At 38.8% G+C, this 17121-nt stretch overlaps 2 protein-coding genes across 4 annotated transcripts in view; both read left to right on the top strand.

Moving 5' to 3' along the window:
• The window catches only part of LOC309854061 (cytochrome P450 3A12), a 45874-nt gene that overhangs the window by 15362 nt on the left and 13391 nt on the right, over positions 1 to 17121 (top strand). For all 3 annotated transcript variants that reach the window (XM_082712755.1, XM_082712756.1, XM_082712757.1), the window contains 5 exons: positions 8070 to 8183; positions 8434 to 8522; positions 10633 to 10781; positions 15423 to 15550; positions 16527 to 16593. In XM_082712755.1, coding sequence (XP_082568881.1) covers positions 8070 to 8183; positions 8434 to 8522; positions 10633 to 10781; positions 15423 to 15550; positions 16527 to 16593 — 547 coding nt within the window. The remainder of the gene's footprint in view (positions 1 to 8069; positions 8184 to 8433; positions 8523 to 10632; positions 10782 to 15422; positions 15551 to 16526; positions 16594 to 17121) is intronic.
• Positions 1 to 17121, top strand: part of LOC309854063 (cytochrome P450 3A12-like) — a 106883-nt gene that overhangs the window by 15359 nt on the left and 74403 nt on the right. The window lies entirely within an intron of this gene.

Here is a 17121-nt window from a genome sequence, read left to right on the forward strand (position 1 = left end):
GTTTTACATTTAAGTAGTTATAATGTACATCTTACATAGTTATAACTTTGACATTTAAGTCTGTGATCCATTTTGTGTTAATTTTAAGTGTTAATTGTGAGGTCTCAAGTTTAAGTGAAATCTTCATGTTTGGCCTATGGATGTCTAATTGCTCTAGCACCATTTGTGAAAATACCGTACTTCCTCCATTGAATGGCTTTTGTACAGTATCAAAATTGAGTTGGGCATGTGTGTGTGTGTGTGTGTGTGTGTGTGTGTGTGTGTGTGTGTATTTCTCATTCTCTGTTCTGTTCATTGATCTCTGTATTTCTCTCTTCATCAATGCCAATCTTGATTACTGTGGCCATACAGTAAGTCAGCATCATGAACAATGATGCCTCCCATTTTATTTTTTTGTTGAAATTGTTTTAGGTATTTTAACTCCTTTGCCTTTCCATACAGATTTAGAATTAACTTATCTATGCTTACATAATATTTGTGAGGATTTTTAAAGACATGATTTAAACCTATCGATCAGTATGCAGAAAATCTCTATCTTTACCAAGTCACATCTTTCAGTATTATGAAAGCAATATGTGTTTATTTAGGTTTTCTTTGATTCTTTTCACCCACATTTAGTTTTCAGCACTGGAAAACCGTGTATGTTTTGTTAAATATACATCTAAAGTATTTCACCTTCTTTGTGTGATTATAATTGTTATGGTTTTTTTAATGTGTTTTGACATATTCTTATTATATAGAAATGTGGTTGATTTTTGGTGTTGATCTTATTTCCTGTAACCTAGCTTAGCTCATTTATTAGATGCAGACGTGTTCTTTTTATGTTCCTCAAGATTTTCTACATTGACAATTACAGAACCTGAAATAGGGATGCTCCTATTTTTATCTTTCCAATCTTACAACTTTATTTCTTTGTTTTATATTTTTGCACTAGCTAGGATTTCTAGTAAGATGTTAAATAAGAGTGGTGTCTTGTTCCTGATGTTAGGGGCGAGCATTAAGTCTTTCACCATTTAAATATTTATACATACATTTTTCATAATGAAAACTGTATATATTTAAGTGTGATGTTTTGATTTATGTATACATTGTGAAGTGATTATGACAAATGAATTAACATATCTATCCTTTCCCAGAGTTTCTTTGTGTATGTGTGTGTGTTTGTGTTAAGAACAATGAATGCGTGGAGCACTGGGTGTGGTACAAAAAACAATGAATACTGTTACGCTGAAAAGAAATAAGAAAAAAAGAACAATGAATTATAGAACACTACATCAAAAACTAATGAAGTACTGTATGGTGACTAACATAACGTCAAAAAAAAAAAGAACATGTAAGATCTACTTTTTTTTCATTTATTTATTTTCAGCATAACAGTATCATTATTTTTTCACCACACTCAGTGCTCCATGCAATCCGTGCCCTCTATAATACCCACCACCTGGTACCTCGACCTCCCACCCCCCCGCCACTTCAAACCCCTCAGATTGTTTTTCAGAGTCCATAGTCTCTCATGATTCACCTCCCCTTCCAATTTACCCCAAACCCCTTCTCTCTAACTGCCTATGTCCTCCATGCTTTTTGTTATGCTCCACAAATAAGGGAAACCATATGATAATTGACTCTCTCTGCTTGACTGATTTCACTCAGCATAATCTCTTCCAGTCCCATCCATGTTGCTACAAATGTTGGGTATTCGTCCTTTCTGATGGAGGCATAATACTCCATAGTGTATATGAACCACATTTTCCTTATCCATGCATCCGTTGAAGGACATCTTGGTTCTTTCCATAGTTTGGCAACCGTGGCTGTTGCTGCTATAAACATTGGGGTACAGATGGCCCTTCTTTTCACTACATCTGTATCTTTGGGGTAAATACCCAGGAGTGCAATGGCAGGGTCATAGGGAAGTTCTATTTTTAATTTCTTGAGAAATCTCCACGCTGTTCTCCAAAGAGGCTGCACCAACTTGCATTCCCACCAACAGTGGAAGAGGGTTCCCCTTTCTCCACATTCTCTCCAACACATGTTGTTTCTTGTCTTGCTAATTTTGGCCATTCTACTAAGATCTACTTTTAAAGCAAATTTCAAATGTATAGTATAGTATTAATAATTATAATCACCATATAGTATATTCAGTCTCTAGAACTTTTTCATCTCATTAACAAAAGCTTGTACCATTTGATTTCTATCTTTCTTTTGCTCCTGATAACTACCATTCCACTATTTGTTACTGTGCTTGACTTTATTTTTCTAGATTCCATTTATAATTGAGATCTTGCAAATCCTGTCCTTCTGTATCTGGTTTAGTGCCCTTAGCATGTTGTCCCTGTTGTCCAGGTTCATCCATGCTTGGAAATGGCAGGATTTCCTTCCTTTTTAAGGCCAAGTAATATTTTATTGTCTTTATCCATTCATCATTTCCTTTACATTTAAAGTAATTATTGATAAGGATTTACTATTGTCATTTGTTAGTCCTGGTGTTTCATAGATCAATTATTCCTGGTACATATCTTTCTTTTTTAATTTCACTTTTTTTTTTACAGTGCTATGCTTTGATTTTATCCCCTCTTTTTCTTTTCTTTATCTGCTCTATGTTTTTGTTTTGCAGTTACCAGGAGGTTTACATAAAATATCTTCTAGACATAGTAGTCTGTTTTAAGTGGCTAAGAATTTAACGTGTTTATTTTCAAACTCAATGCTTTTATTCCTCCCCCACCAATTTTATGTTTTTGATGTCACAATTTACATATCTTATATTGTGTATTTAACAAATTCTTTTAACTGTAGTTTTTTTTTTAATTTTTATTTTTTATAAACATATATTTTTATCCCCAGGGGTACAGGTCTGTGAATCACCAGGTTTACACACTTCACAGCACTCACCAAAGCACATACCCTCCCCAATGTCCATAATCCCACCCTCTTCTCCCAAACCCCCTCCCCCCAGCAACCCTCAGTTTGTTTTGTGAGATTAAGAGTCACTTATGGTTTGTCTCCCTCCCAATCCCATCTTGTTTCATTTATTCTTCTCCTACCCACTTAAGCCTCCATGTTGCATCACCACTTCCTCATATCAGGGAGATCATATGATAGTTGTCTTTCTCTGCTTGACTTATTTCGCTAAGCATGATTCGCTCTAGTTCCATCCATGTTGTCGCAAATGGCAAGATTTCATTTCTTTTGATGGCTGCATAGTATTCCATTGTGTATATATACCACATCTTCTTGATCCATTCATCTGTTGATGGACATCTAGGTTCTTTCCATAGTTTGGCTATTGTGGACATTGCTGCTATAAACATTCGGGTGCATGTGCCCCTTTGGATCACTACATTTGTATCTTTAGGGTAAATACCCAATAGTGCAATTGCTGGGTCATAGGGCAGTTCTATTTTCAACATTTTGAGGAACCTCCATGCTGTTTTCCAGAGTGGCTGCACCAGCTTGCATTCCCACCAACAGTGTAGGAGGGTTCCCCTTTCTCCGCATCCTCGCCAGCATCTGTCATTTCCTGACTTGTTGATTTTAGCCATTCTGACTGGTGTGAGGTGATATCTCATTGTGGTTTTGATTTGTATTTCCCTGATGCCGAGTGATATGGAGCACTTTTTCATGTGTCTGTTGGCCATCTGGATGTCTTCTTTGCAGAAATGTCTGTTCATGTCCTCTGCCCATTTCTTGATTGGATTATTTGTTCTTTGGGTGTTGAGTTTGCTAAGTTCTTTATAGATTATGTCGTTTGCAAATATCTTCTCCCATTCTGTCAGTTGTCTTTTGATTTTGTTAACTGTTTCCTTTGCTGTGCAAAAGCTGGCATGATATTTTTAGAGCACTAAACGAGAAAAACATGCAGCCCAGAATACTATATCCAGCTAGGCTATCATTGAAAATAGAAGGAGAGATTAAAAGCTTCCAGGACAAACAACAACTGAAAGAATTTGCAAATACCAAACCAGCTCTACAGGAAATATTGAAAGGGGTCCTCTAAGCAAAGAGAGAGCCTACAAGTGGTAGATCAGAAAGGAACAGAGACCATATACAATAACAGTCACCTTACAGGCAATACAATGGCACTAAATTCATATCTCTCAATAGTTACCCTGAATGTGAATGGGCTAAATGCCCCTGTCAAAAGACACAGGGTATCAGAATGGATAAAAAAACAAAACCCATCTATATGTTGCCTCCAAGAAACTCATTTTAAGCCCGAAGACACCTCCAGATTTAAAGTGAGGGGGCGGAAAAGAATTTACCATGCTAATGGACATCAGAAGAAAGCAGGAGTGGCAATCCTTATATCAGATCAATTCGATTTTAAGCCAAAGACTATAATAAGAGATAAGGAAGGACACTATATCATACTCAAAGGGTCTGTCCAACAAGAAGATTTAACAATTTTAAATATCTATGCCCCCAACGTGGGAGCAGCCAACTATATAAACCAATTAATAACAAAATCAAAGAAACACATCAACAATAATACAATAATAGTAGGGGATTTTAACTGTAGTTTTAAAAATTATTTGTGTCTTAAACTTTCACTAGAGTTATAAGTAATTTGTATATCACCAGTATAATACCACTGTATTCTGAATTTATGCATTTATATGTACCAGAGAGATTTATACTTTCATGTGATTTCATGTTACTACTAACTGTCCTTTTGTTTTTCAGCTCGAAGGACTCCCTTTAGTATTTCTTGTAAGGCAGGCTTAGTGGTAATGAATTCTGTCCACTTTTGTTTGTCTGGAAATGTCTTTATCTCTCTCACATTTCTGAAAGTCTTGTTTCTCTGGGTAAGGTATTCTTAGTTGGGATGTTTTTCTGCATTTCAAATAAATCATCCACTGTCTTCTGCCTTTCATGATTTCCACTGGGGATTCCACTGATAGCCCCATAGTGTTTCCTTGTATGTGATGAGCTTCTTTTCTCTTGCTGCTTTCAAGACTTTTTCTTTGGGTTTAATTTTTGACAGTTTTATTATAATATCTCTTGTAGAAGTTTTTTTCAGATTCAGTCTTATTTGGGACTTTAAGCCTCATGACTCAAGATTTCCATACATTTCTCTAGGTTTGAGAAATTTTCAGGCATTGTTTCTTTTAGTATGATTTCTCTACTGGGGGAAATCCCTACTGGGACTCCCATAATATGAATGTTGTTTCACTTGATGGTGTCCTGTAAGTCCTGTAGGCTTTTCCCCCCAATTCTTTTCATTTTTGTTTCCCACTCTGACTGGATAATTTAAAATAATCGAGGAGGGCATGGTTGGTTCATGCATTTGGGAGCCACACGACTGCATGATCCTTGGCAACAAGAGCAGAGGAGGGTTCTTTGTGGCTGCGGTAGCAATTGGGGTCTTCAGCATCACCCCCAGATCCAGCACCAGGAGACTGGAGAAGGAGAATGGTGGCCAGAGTTGGTGCTATGCACATACTCATCTGGAGGGCTGAAAGCAGGCTCATGCCCCAAACAGAGTAGTGCCAGTGGTGGGGGCTGTACCAATTGTGGGCACACAGGTAGCTTTGAGTTCCTGAGCAGTCTGTGTGCACTCACGTGGCTTCAGGGCTAGCCAGTACGGCATGCATAGCAGTGGGGCTTTTAACTAGAGGATAGGCTGGCAGTGTGTAGGTGTGCATTTTCAGGGTTTAGCTGTGATCTCAAGTGTCAGTGCAGTCCAGAGACAGGAGTCAGGCCTGGCCTCAGGCCCAGAAACTGCTGGGGCTTGGGCTGGTGTTGTCCGTATGCCCCATCATAAAGGCGAAGACTGGCTGGTGGTGTAGATTTGGAGCTCACAGTGTTGGTGGTGGCACTGGCTGAGGCAACTCGTGTGAGTGCAGATGGGACACAGCAGGACTCTGGAACCTTGAGTATGCAAGTGTGAAAACCTCTGGGACTATCAGCAGCAAAATCTTAGAGGGTACATAGTGCTGGGCCAACTGTTCATCTCAGCAACAAAGCGTTCTGGAGACTTCTGCAGAGCAGGACACAGAGAAGCATGGTCACTCCTTCCACTTAACGGATACTGGTAGTCCTGCCTTCTTTGTTCCTAGCTATATCTAGCTGTGTCAGCCATGCCAGTCTCTGGGAGGTTTGAAACCAAAACAGGTAATTTGTGCCATGCCCTGAAGGGCTGGGGCTAATGGTTGCTCACCCTTCTGCTGTTCCCCAGGAAGGGGAACTATCTCAGGTCAGAGAGGGTCCTCTTAGTGCTGAGCAGTGCTGACCTGGGTCATGGGGTGATGCAGGCAAAATAAAGCTCTTCTCCCTACTTTTCTTGTACAGTTATTCTCAGGAGTTTTGCTCCACTGTGTTGTTGAATCTTCTTGAATGGACTCCTACGCCCTGGAGCCCATTTTTTTTCTGGATAGCTGTCTTATTGTTGTTATTTGTGGGATGACAGAGGCTGAAGTGTCCTGTTTCATCATCTTAGTGATATAACATCAGTTTGTCCTCACTGAGGTGATGTTAGCCGTAAGGTTTTTAGATGCTTGTTATTAAGTTGAGGAACTTTGTTTTTTCTTAGTTGGTGAATTTTTATCATGAAATGGTGTTAGAAGTATCCATTTTATTTTTATTGTATTTTCATTAAAAAATTTAAAATTAAGGTTCAATTAATTAACATATACTGTATTATTAGTTTCAGAGGTAGAATTCAGTAATTCATCAGTTGCATACAACACCCAGTGTTCTTTACTTCATTACTTAATGCCCATCATGTAGTTACCCCATCCCCTAAACCCCCTCCCCACCAGCAACTTCGTCTGTTCCCTATAGTTAAAGAGTGTCTTATGGTTTGCCTCCTCTGTTTTTATCTTATTGTATTTTTCCTTCCCTTCTATGTTCATCTGTTTTGTTTCTTAAATTCCACATATGAGTGAAATCATATTATTGGCTTTCTCTGATTAACTTATTTCCCTTAGCATAATGCCCTCTAGTTCCATCTATGTTGTTGCAAATGGCACAATATTATTCCTTTTGATGGCTAAATAATATTCCATGTATACGATATAGACACACACACACACACACACACACACACACACCATGTCTCATTATCCACTCCACTGTCAATGGACATCTGGGCTCTTTCTGTATTTTGGCAATTGTGCACATTGCTGCTATAATCATTGAGGTGCATGTGTTCCTTCAAATCTATGTTTGATCTATGTTTGTATCCTTCTGATAAATACCTAGTAGTCCAGTTGCAGGGTCATAGGATAGCTCTATTTTTAAGTTTTTGAGGAATCTCCATACTGTTTTCCAGAGTGGTGCACCAGTCTGCATTGTTACCAATAGTGTAAGAGTGTTCTCTTTCTCTGTATCCTTGCCAACACTTGTTGTTCCCTGAGTTGTTAACTTTAGCCATGGAGATATCTATTTTAAAACAAAATATAGTTTTATAAAATAGAAGAAATATTCAAACTGATTGGCTTGCTAGATTAATCCCAAGATGAGAAATAGAGCCATTTATCTCTTTTTCCTTATGTTTGTTTGGGAAAAATACAGGGGGAAGAGATTTCCATGTTACTGTATCCATTTCTTCACAAAATCAAACAGATTCCTAATCTTTTTAGTGTTAACTACAATGCTTTTTTTTTTTTTAAAATCACCATATCAAGACATCCAATTTTTGAGTATCATATGCTGTGGATATATGAAAAAGGTAGAACTGGTCTGAGGCAACATACAGTTTGCCAGGCTATTTGGCTGCCTTCCACCAATCCAATCTATTCTGCACAGTTTAAGAGAATGTACTAGGTGGTAATCCTGTGTATTCCCCTGGAGAAGTAGTTTCCCTGACAAATTCTCTCATATGACATATACACTGAAATGAAGATGGAATATAAAGGCTGGAAAGCACAGCAGGTGGCTGGATGTGTCCTCAGCCTTGCAAAAAGCTAGGCCTTTGGGATAAGTCTCTGTTGATCACCTACCATAGGGCCTACAACGAAGTTGATGATCACAAAATATTTGTTGAATAATTTCTGCCTGTTTAACAAATTTTCCACAACCTTTGAGACCTCCAAGACTTATGTAGGGCAAATTGTGTTTTTCTTTGACTCTAGGCTCTTGGTCCAGTGGGATTTATGAAAAGTGCAATCTCTTTGTCTGAGGATGAAGAATGGAAGAGGATGCGAACATTGTTGTCCCCTACTTTCACTAGCGGAAAGCTCAAGGAGGTAAGAAAAGAAGACGTTCAATTAGAAAGTAAGGAATACATCTGGGAGCAGGTAGGAAATACAATCATAGTCCATCTCAAAGGGGAAGTCTGCAGAATTTGGGCTTCATAAAAATGGCCTTTTTAATGTCCTATAGCAGACATGATAAGATTTGTTATTACAAATCACTGCTCCATGCTTGTGAGAGCCACATCATTCTAGGACTTGATTCTCAGATTTAACTTCAGGTGGTGTTGTATTTTGTGTGTAGATGTTCTCCATCATTGGCCAGTATGGAGATGTGTTGGTGAAGAACGTGATGAAGGAGGCCGAGAAAGGCAAACCTGTCAACTTGAAAGAGTAAGTAGGAGTGCAGCTGCTGGGATTCCAGCTCTGTCATGACATTTTCCAGCTGCTGCCACAGAGCCAACTGCCACTGTTGAGTCACTCCAGTGAAGCAGCTGAAGTATGCATGTGGTGTTACAACTCCAGTGGGCCAGCCAAGAAGAGGTAGCTTACCTAAAAAGCAGGACAGTCAGAAGAGAAAGGGTCTTCTTTAGTGTATATGAGGCAGGATTAATTTATCTGCTTAACTGTCACCTTGGATATTCTGGAAGACCACAATACATGATTGGAAAAAAAATGTACCAAATATTTGAGTGTAGAGGGTATGTATGGTGGGAGGGGAAGGTACTTGGTACATATTGATGGGCACTGGGTGGAGTAAGAACATTAATATGTGGAACTTGGAACAACTTAAGACCCTTCTTGATTTTGTTGAGGATATTAGCAAAACACTAGATATTAATTCTCATGACCAGCTGTCCTTCTTTCAATCTCGAAAAAGAGAAGGCCCTGCTCATGTAATGGGATGGTGACACTATATGTGTGTATGTGTATATATATATGTGTGTGTGTGTGTACACACATGCATACATGTATAATATACATAAAATAAAAAATATTTATTTATTTTCTCCCCAACTTGGGATTTTTTTTAATTATATAATTTTTAAAAAGATTTTATTTATTTATTTGACACAGAGAGATCACAAGCAGGCAGAGAGGCAGGCAGAGAGTGAAAGAGAGGAAGCAGGCTCCCTGCTGAGCAGAGAGTCTGATGCGGGGCTTGATCCCAGGACCCTGAGATCATGACCTGAGCCAAAGGCAGCGGCTTAACCCACTGAGCCACCCAGGCGTCCCCCAACTTGGGATATTTTAAATTATGCAGGATGAACAGATGTACATTGGGATTGTCCTAGGAAAACTATTGGCATGTGGTCACTTAACTATGGAATCCCCTAAATCAATTTTGGTGTGACTTAATATATATCTTTAAAGTATAAACATTCTTAGTTCTTACATTTTCCAAAAATGAATGAGTCCTCAGGACAATCTCAGATTGATGAAGATGAGACAGAGTGGGTCTTTCAGGACACTTAGCCAGGGTGTAGAGAAGAAGGGATTGTGGTCCTTGCAGCACAGAACAGGGTGTTGGTGTTCTATAATGTGCTGAAGAGGAATCAGCTCTGAGCACAGATACTGTGGTGAGAGAAGATCCAGATCAATTTCACGTATAGTATCATATCATCTGCGAAGAGTGATAATTTGACTTCTTCTTTGCCGATTTGGATGCCTTTAATTTCCTTTTGTTGTCTGATTGCTGAGGCTAGGACCTCTAGTACTATGTTGAATAGCAGTGGTGATAATGGACATCCCTGCCGTGTTCCTGACCTTAGTGGAAAAGCTTTCAGTTTTTCTCCATGACTTCATGAGGAAGAGTTAATTATCCTACCATTTGTCCTGCTCAGACACAGTGCTTATCCACCTTCTGCTGCCCATACTCAAAACATGCTACTGTAATTTGTCCAACTTTGGGTCTCTATCCCTCCGTGACTGAGCTCCTTGAGCTCAGAAGTGTGTCTAACATGTCACAGTGTCCCCATCACTCCTAGCACAAGACCAGCTGCATCATTGGCACCTCACAAGCACCTCATGAGTGAGTGTGATGGCATCTAGACTCTTCAGATGATGCAGAAGATGGTTTTGAATGTGTGGTTTTTCTCTTGACTGGACATTGGAATCTACGTGCACTTTTTTTTTTTAATATAATTTTTTATTTTTTATAAACATATATTTTTATCCCCCGGGGTACAGGTCTGTGAATCACCAGGTTTACACACTTCACAGCACTCACCAAAACACATACCCTCCCCAATGTCCATAATACCACCCCCTTCTCCCAAACCCCCTCCCCCCAGCAACCCTCAGTTTGTTTTGTGAGATTAAGAGTCACTTATGGTTTGTCTCCCTCCCAATCCCATCTTCTTTCATTTATTCTTCTCGTACCCACTTAAGCCCCCATGTTGCATCACCACTTCCTCAGAGCAGTCTACGTGCACTTTTTGCTGCATGTGTTGGATTAAGATAGTAAAGAGGTGGTGATTTTAATTTTTTCTTTCTCTCACAGCATCTTTGGGGCCTACAGCATGGATGTGATTACCAGCACATCATTTGGAGTGAACATTGATTCCCTCAACAACCCACAGGATCCCTTCGTGGAAAATACTAAGAAGCTCTTAAAATTTGATTTTCTTGATCCATTATTATTCTCAATAAGTACGTTCAGTACTAGTTTTCCTTTTTTCCTTCCTTCCTCTTTTTCCCTTTCTTCCTTCCTCCCTCACTTCTCTTCCTACCTTTCTACACCAATTTTACTGAGATATAACTTCATCTAACATATATGTCCCCCCTTTTAAAATGTACAGTTCAGTTTTACAGCCTGAGTGTTCATCATCCAAGGAATGGGTAATGAAAATGTGGTATGTATATACCATGAAGTCTTATTTAGCCATAAAAATGGAAAGACATTCTGTATTTGGACCACATGGATGGATCCCAAGGGCATTACAATAAATGAAATGAATCAGAGAAAGACAAATACTGTATGACCTCAATTACATGTGGAATAAAAAAACAGTACAAGAAACCAAGTCCTACAAAAAGGAGATCAGATTTGTGGTTATCAGAGGCAGGGGTTGTGGGGTGGTACTTGAATGAAGGTGACCAAAGTTGCACACTTTCAGTTATAAGATAGATGAGTACTGGACTGTAAACACAATGTGGGGACTATAGTTAGCTCTGCTGTATGATGTGTTTGTAGATTGCCAAGAGAATAGACTGTAGAAGTTCTCATCATAATGGCAGAAAATTTTGTTTTTTTTTTTTAATATAATTTTTTATTTTTTATAAACATATATTTTTATCCCCAGGGGTACAGGTCTGTGAATCACCAGGTTTACACACTTCACAGCACTCACCAAAGCACATACCCTCCCCAATGTCCATAATCCCACCCCCTTCGCCCAAACCAGAAAATTTTGTTTTTTATAACTATATGAGATGATGGATGTTAACTAATCTTATTGTGATCATTTTTATATATGTATGTCAAGTGTATGCAGTACACCTTATCAGAAACAGTGCTGTATGTCTGTTATGATTCAAGGAATCTGAAAATTCTGCTTAGTGCCTTCAAAGATATGAGCAATTTGCTGCAGTCAATGGTTGGAATATTGTTGTCAACACAGAAATTCTGTACTTTATTGTTTGACTATCACTACCCACTTCTCTTAGCCCTAAGCAACCACTAATCTACTTTCTGTCTTGACAGATTAACCTCTTCTGGACTCTTCATACAGATAGAATCATATAACGTGTGATCTTTCTGGCTGCCTTCCTTCATTAGCATAATGTTTTCAAGTTTCATCCATGTTGCACCATCCATCAGAACTTTCTTTTTATGACAGAACAATATTTCATTGTATGGACATGCTGCATTTTGTTTGTCCTTTTATCATTTGATGGACATTTGGGTTGTTTCCAATTCTTGGCTATTGTGAACAGTGGTGCTATCCACATTCATGCACAGGTTTTTGCTTGAATACCTGTTTTCAACTCTTTTGGGTGTGTATTTGGAGGTAGACTTGTAAAAGTAACTTTGCTAAGTTTGTACAATGCTTTGCTTTATAACTTGCTGTGTTGCTAAAGTCTAGTGTTTTTAATTTAATAAGTAACTGCCAAACTGTTTTCCACAATAACGACACCATTTTACATTCCCACCCGTAAAATGTGAAGGTTCCAATCTCTACCCATCCTTTTTAAAAATATTTTTTATAGTCACCATACAGTACATCATAAGTTCCTGATGCAGTGTTCCACAATTCATTGTTGGGTATAACAGCCAGTGCTTCATGCAATTGTGCCCTCCTTAATACCCATCCAGCCTCACCCATCCCCCCAAACCCCTCCCCTCTAAAACTCTCAATTTGATTCTCCAAGTCCAGAGTCTCTCATGGTTTGTCTCCCTCTCTGATTTCTTCACATTCAATTTTCCCTTCCTTCTTCTGTAATCTTCCACACTATTCCTTATGTTCTACATATGAGTGAAACCATATGATAATTGTCTTTCTCTGCTTCACTTATTTCATTCAGCATAATCCCCTCCAGTTCCATCCATGTTGATGCAAATGGTGGGTATTGATCCTTTTTGATGGCTGAATGACATTCCATTGTGTGTATGTGTGTATGTATGTATGCATTATATGTATATGTGTGTGTGTGTGTGTGTGTGTGTGTGTGTGTGTATCCCACATGTTCTTTATCCATTCGTCTGTTGAAGGGCATCTCAGCTCTTTCCACAGTTTGGATGTTGTGGACATTGCTGCTATGAACATTGGGGGGGGGTACAGATGGCCCTTCTTTTCACTAAATCTGTATCTTTGGGGTAAATACCCAGGAGTGCAATGGCAGGGTCATAGGGAAGTTCTATTTTTAATTTCTTGAGGAATCTCCACACTGTTCTCCAAAGAGGCTGCACCAGCTTGCATTCCCACCAACAGTGGAAGAGGGTTCCCCTTTCTCCACTTCCTCTCCAACACATGTTATTTCCTGTCTTGTTAATTTTGGCCATTCTAACTGGTGTAAGGTGATATCTCAATGTGGTTTTAATTTGAATTTCCCTGATGGCTAGTGATGATGAACATTTTTTCATGTGTCTGATAGCCATTTGTATGTCTTCTATGGAGAAGTGTCTGTTCATATCTTCTGCCCATTTTTTGATATGATTGCCTGTTTTGTGTGTGTTGAGTTTGAGGAGTTCATTATAGATCCTGGATATCAACCTTTTGTCTGTACTGTCCTTTGCAAATATCTTCTCCCATTCCGTGGGTTGCCTCTTTGTTTTCTTGACTGTTTCCTTTGCTGTGCAGAAGCTTCTGATCTTGATGAAGTCCCAAAAGTTGATCTTCGCTTTTGTTTCCTTTGCCTTTGGAGACATATCTTGAAAGAAGTTGCTGTGGCTGATATCGTAGAGGTTACTGCCTATGTTCTCCTCTAGGATTCTGATGGATTCCTGTCTCATGTTGAGGTCTTTTATCCATTTTGAATTTATCTTTGTGTACGGTGTAAGAGAATGGTTGAAATTCATTCTTCTACATATAGCTGTCCGGTTTTCCCAGCACCATTTATTGAAGAGACTGTCTTTTTTTTTAAAAAAGATTTTATTTATTTATTTGACAGAGAGAGAGAGATCTCAAGTAGGCAGAGAGACAGGCAGAGAGAGGGAGGGAAGCAGGCTCCCTACTGAGCAGAGAGCCCGATGCGGGGCTCAATCCCAGGACCCTGAGATCATGACCTGAGCTGAAGGCAGAGGCTTTAACCCACTGAGCCACCCAGGTGCCCCAGAGACTGTCTTTTTTCCACTGGATATTTTTTCCTGTTTTGTCGAAGATTAATTGACCATAGAGTTGAGGGTCCATATCTGGGCTCTCTATTCTGTTTCACTGGTCTATGTGTCTGTTTTTATGCCAGTACTGAAAATCTTCCTACCTCTTCTATTTTTTGAGGAATTTGTGCAAAATTAGTGTTGACTGCATTTTAAATATTTGCAAGAACTCACCTGAGAAACCATCTGGAGCTGAGCTTCTTTTTGTCAGTAGTTTCTTCACTACTAACTCTGTCTTTTTATTTGTCTTTCAGATTGCCTGTGTGTGTGTCATTTTATGTCACTTTCTAGTTTATCTTTTTCTAGGGATTTTCCCATTTTGTCTAATTTATTGGCATTCAGTTTCATAGTATTCCCTGTAGTCCTTTAAAAAAAAAAAAAAGATTATTTATTTATTTATTTGACAGACAGAGATCACATGTAGACAGAGAGGCAGGCAGAGAGAGAGGAGGAAGCAGGCTCCTTGCTGAGCAGAGAGACCAATGTGGGGTTGGGATACAGGATCCCAGGACCCTGGGGGCATGACCTGATCAAAGGCAGAGGCTTTAACCCACTGAGCCACCCAACCGCCCCATCTCTGTAGTCCTTTTTATTTTTGTAATGTCAGCAATAATCTAATCTTTCACTTCTGATGACAGTAATTATAATGTCTTCTCCTTTTTCCTTGGTTGTCTAGCTAAAGGTCTTTTGAAAGAATCAGCTTTGATTTCTTTGAATTTTCTCTTGTTTTTTAGTCTCTAATTCCTAAGTTTCTGCTCTTGTCTACATTATATGCTTCCTTCTGCTTGCTTTTAGTTTAGTGTGCTCTTGTATTTTCGGCATGTTTTTGACAGAAAGCTGGGTCATTGATTTGGATCTTGGTTCTTTTTAAAGGTAGGCATATATAATGATAAATTTCTTTCTGGTCATTGCTTTTGATACATTGCATAAGTTTTGGTGTGTGGTTTCTTCATGCATATATTCTCCAAGTAATTCTAAAATGCCCTTTATGTTTCTTCTTTGCTGACTGGCTGTATAAGAATGTATTGTGTAATTTTCACAGATTCATGGGTTTTCCATGTTGTTTGTGTTTTTGTTTTCTAGTTTTACTCCATTATTGTTGAAGGGCATACTATGTATTATTCCATCCTGACACAATTTCTTAAATGGTGTGATATATTAAAGTAGCATATTATGGTCTTGTGTTTCCAAAGAGGCTCTAGTCCAAAATAAAAGGCTAAGAGATCCAAGAATATAATCCTCTTACTTTGGTCACCCCATAGATGTGGCAGGAGACACTGATCTGACTGCTCTAATGGTGGCCTGTGTGTGTGACTTGCTGTGGCTTAGCCATTAGCTTGAAAGTTTGAATAAATGACATAGAGGGAATAACCATGAATGTTGGTGTCTTTTAATCCTCAGGTTGGTAGACCAAATTATAATTGCTCTAGGAAAATTTTGCATTTTCATTGATATTTCCTTTTTTTTTCTTATAGTACTGTTTCCATTCCTTACCCCAGTTTTTGAAATGTTAAATATCTGGCTATTTCCAAAAAGAGTTACTGATTTTTTCAAGAAATCTGTAGAGCGGATGAAGGAAAGTCGCCTCAAAGATAAACAAAAGGTAAATCCAGTGGTGGTTCCATGTGCATGTTAACTTTTGATCTTTTATTGAGCTGTATGCATCTGATGTGTACACTACTAAGTATGTTTTTATGGTAAACAGAGAACTCTAGAGTTTAGGGCAAGAGAGTTCTAATGTTTTTAGAGACAATGAAAAGGTGGAGGTCAGGAGAGGAGATAAGAAGATGAGTCAGAGAGTGTTTAAAATTTAAGAATAAGTTTGCCAATGAGTATGTCAGTGCATAAACTTTGGTGAGAGAAAAGCTATCACTTCCCTTCAACAAATGGTCAAAGCATAAAAATTACTGTGTAAAATCATTATCCTGGTAGTATAATTTTGCCATACACTGGCAAAGGATCCCTTCAATTCCACGTGTCTTTTCTTTCTTTCTTTTTTTTTTTTTTAAGATTTTATTTATTTATTTGACAGAGAGAGATCACAAGTAGGCAGAGAGACAGGCAGAGGGAAAGAGGAGGAAGCAGGCTCCCTGCTGAGCAGAGAGCCTGATGCAGGACTTGATCCCAGGACCCTGAGATCATGACCTGAGCTGAAGGCAGCGGCTTAACACACTGAGCCACCCAGGCGCCCTCCACGTGTATTTTCTTACACGTTCTCTGGTAGATGGTCCCCTCAGGTGCCTGGTTATGTTAAATTTGAGGCTGTCATAGTCTGGAATGAGCAGGTGTCTTCTTTGGGCGCTGAGGCTGCAAGCTGGCCAAGTAGGGTTACCTGTTCTTAGGCCTGGTGGCCGGCACTAGGGTGTCTATAGGACAGGGAGATAGGACTGGTACCCCAGGATCTCTCTGTAGATTTTGCAGAGTTCTGAGAGGGTGGGGCATTGGAAGATGCTGACACAGAAGCTTCTGTGGACCCTGGGTGTAAAGTAATCTCAGGAGAAAGTTAGGTTCTGCACCCCTGTTTATTTCTGACTTCACAAGTGACTTTTTGTCACTGAAATGTCTCTTTCTGTGTCCAGCACCGAGTGGATTTTCTTCAGCTGATGATTAACTCCCAGAATTCCAAAGAAATGGACACCCATAAAGGTAAGCCAGGAGAGCTTCAAAGGGCACTTGATGGGGTATCTCAGAGACAGGAGATGGTTCTGAGATACAGAGGAAGATTTTTAGCAGATGGAATATTAGAAAATCAAAGGAAGACACATGTTCAGATACAAACGGTAGCCAGAGCATTTTCGAGAACACAGCCACAGTTTGTTCAAAGCTCAAAGGGCAATGATAGTCAAAGATGGTATTTGACAAAAACAATTATTACTATGATGGTTGCAAATGATGACTTTCTACTTCCACCATTTCTTCTACATTTGGAGTGATAGTCCATTGTTAGGGTGAACTTTCCATTCATCACCATTATTGTATTTATTTATTTATTTATTTTTATTTTTATTTTTTTATTATATCTAGTTAGCCAGCATAGAGTATATCATGAGTTTTTATGCAGTGTTCAACAATTGGCTAGTTGTGTATAATATCCAGTATTCTGAATTTGTCTATTTATAAATGGCAGTATGATCTCATATATTAATTACTTACTTAATCTCTTATATGATTTTT

This window comes from Mustela nivalis (assembly GCF_964662115.1).
Source record: "Mustela nivalis genome assembly, chromosome: 19".
Classification (NCBI taxonomy): domain Eukaryota; kingdom Metazoa; phylum Chordata; class Mammalia; order Carnivora; family Mustelidae; genus Mustela; species Mustela nivalis.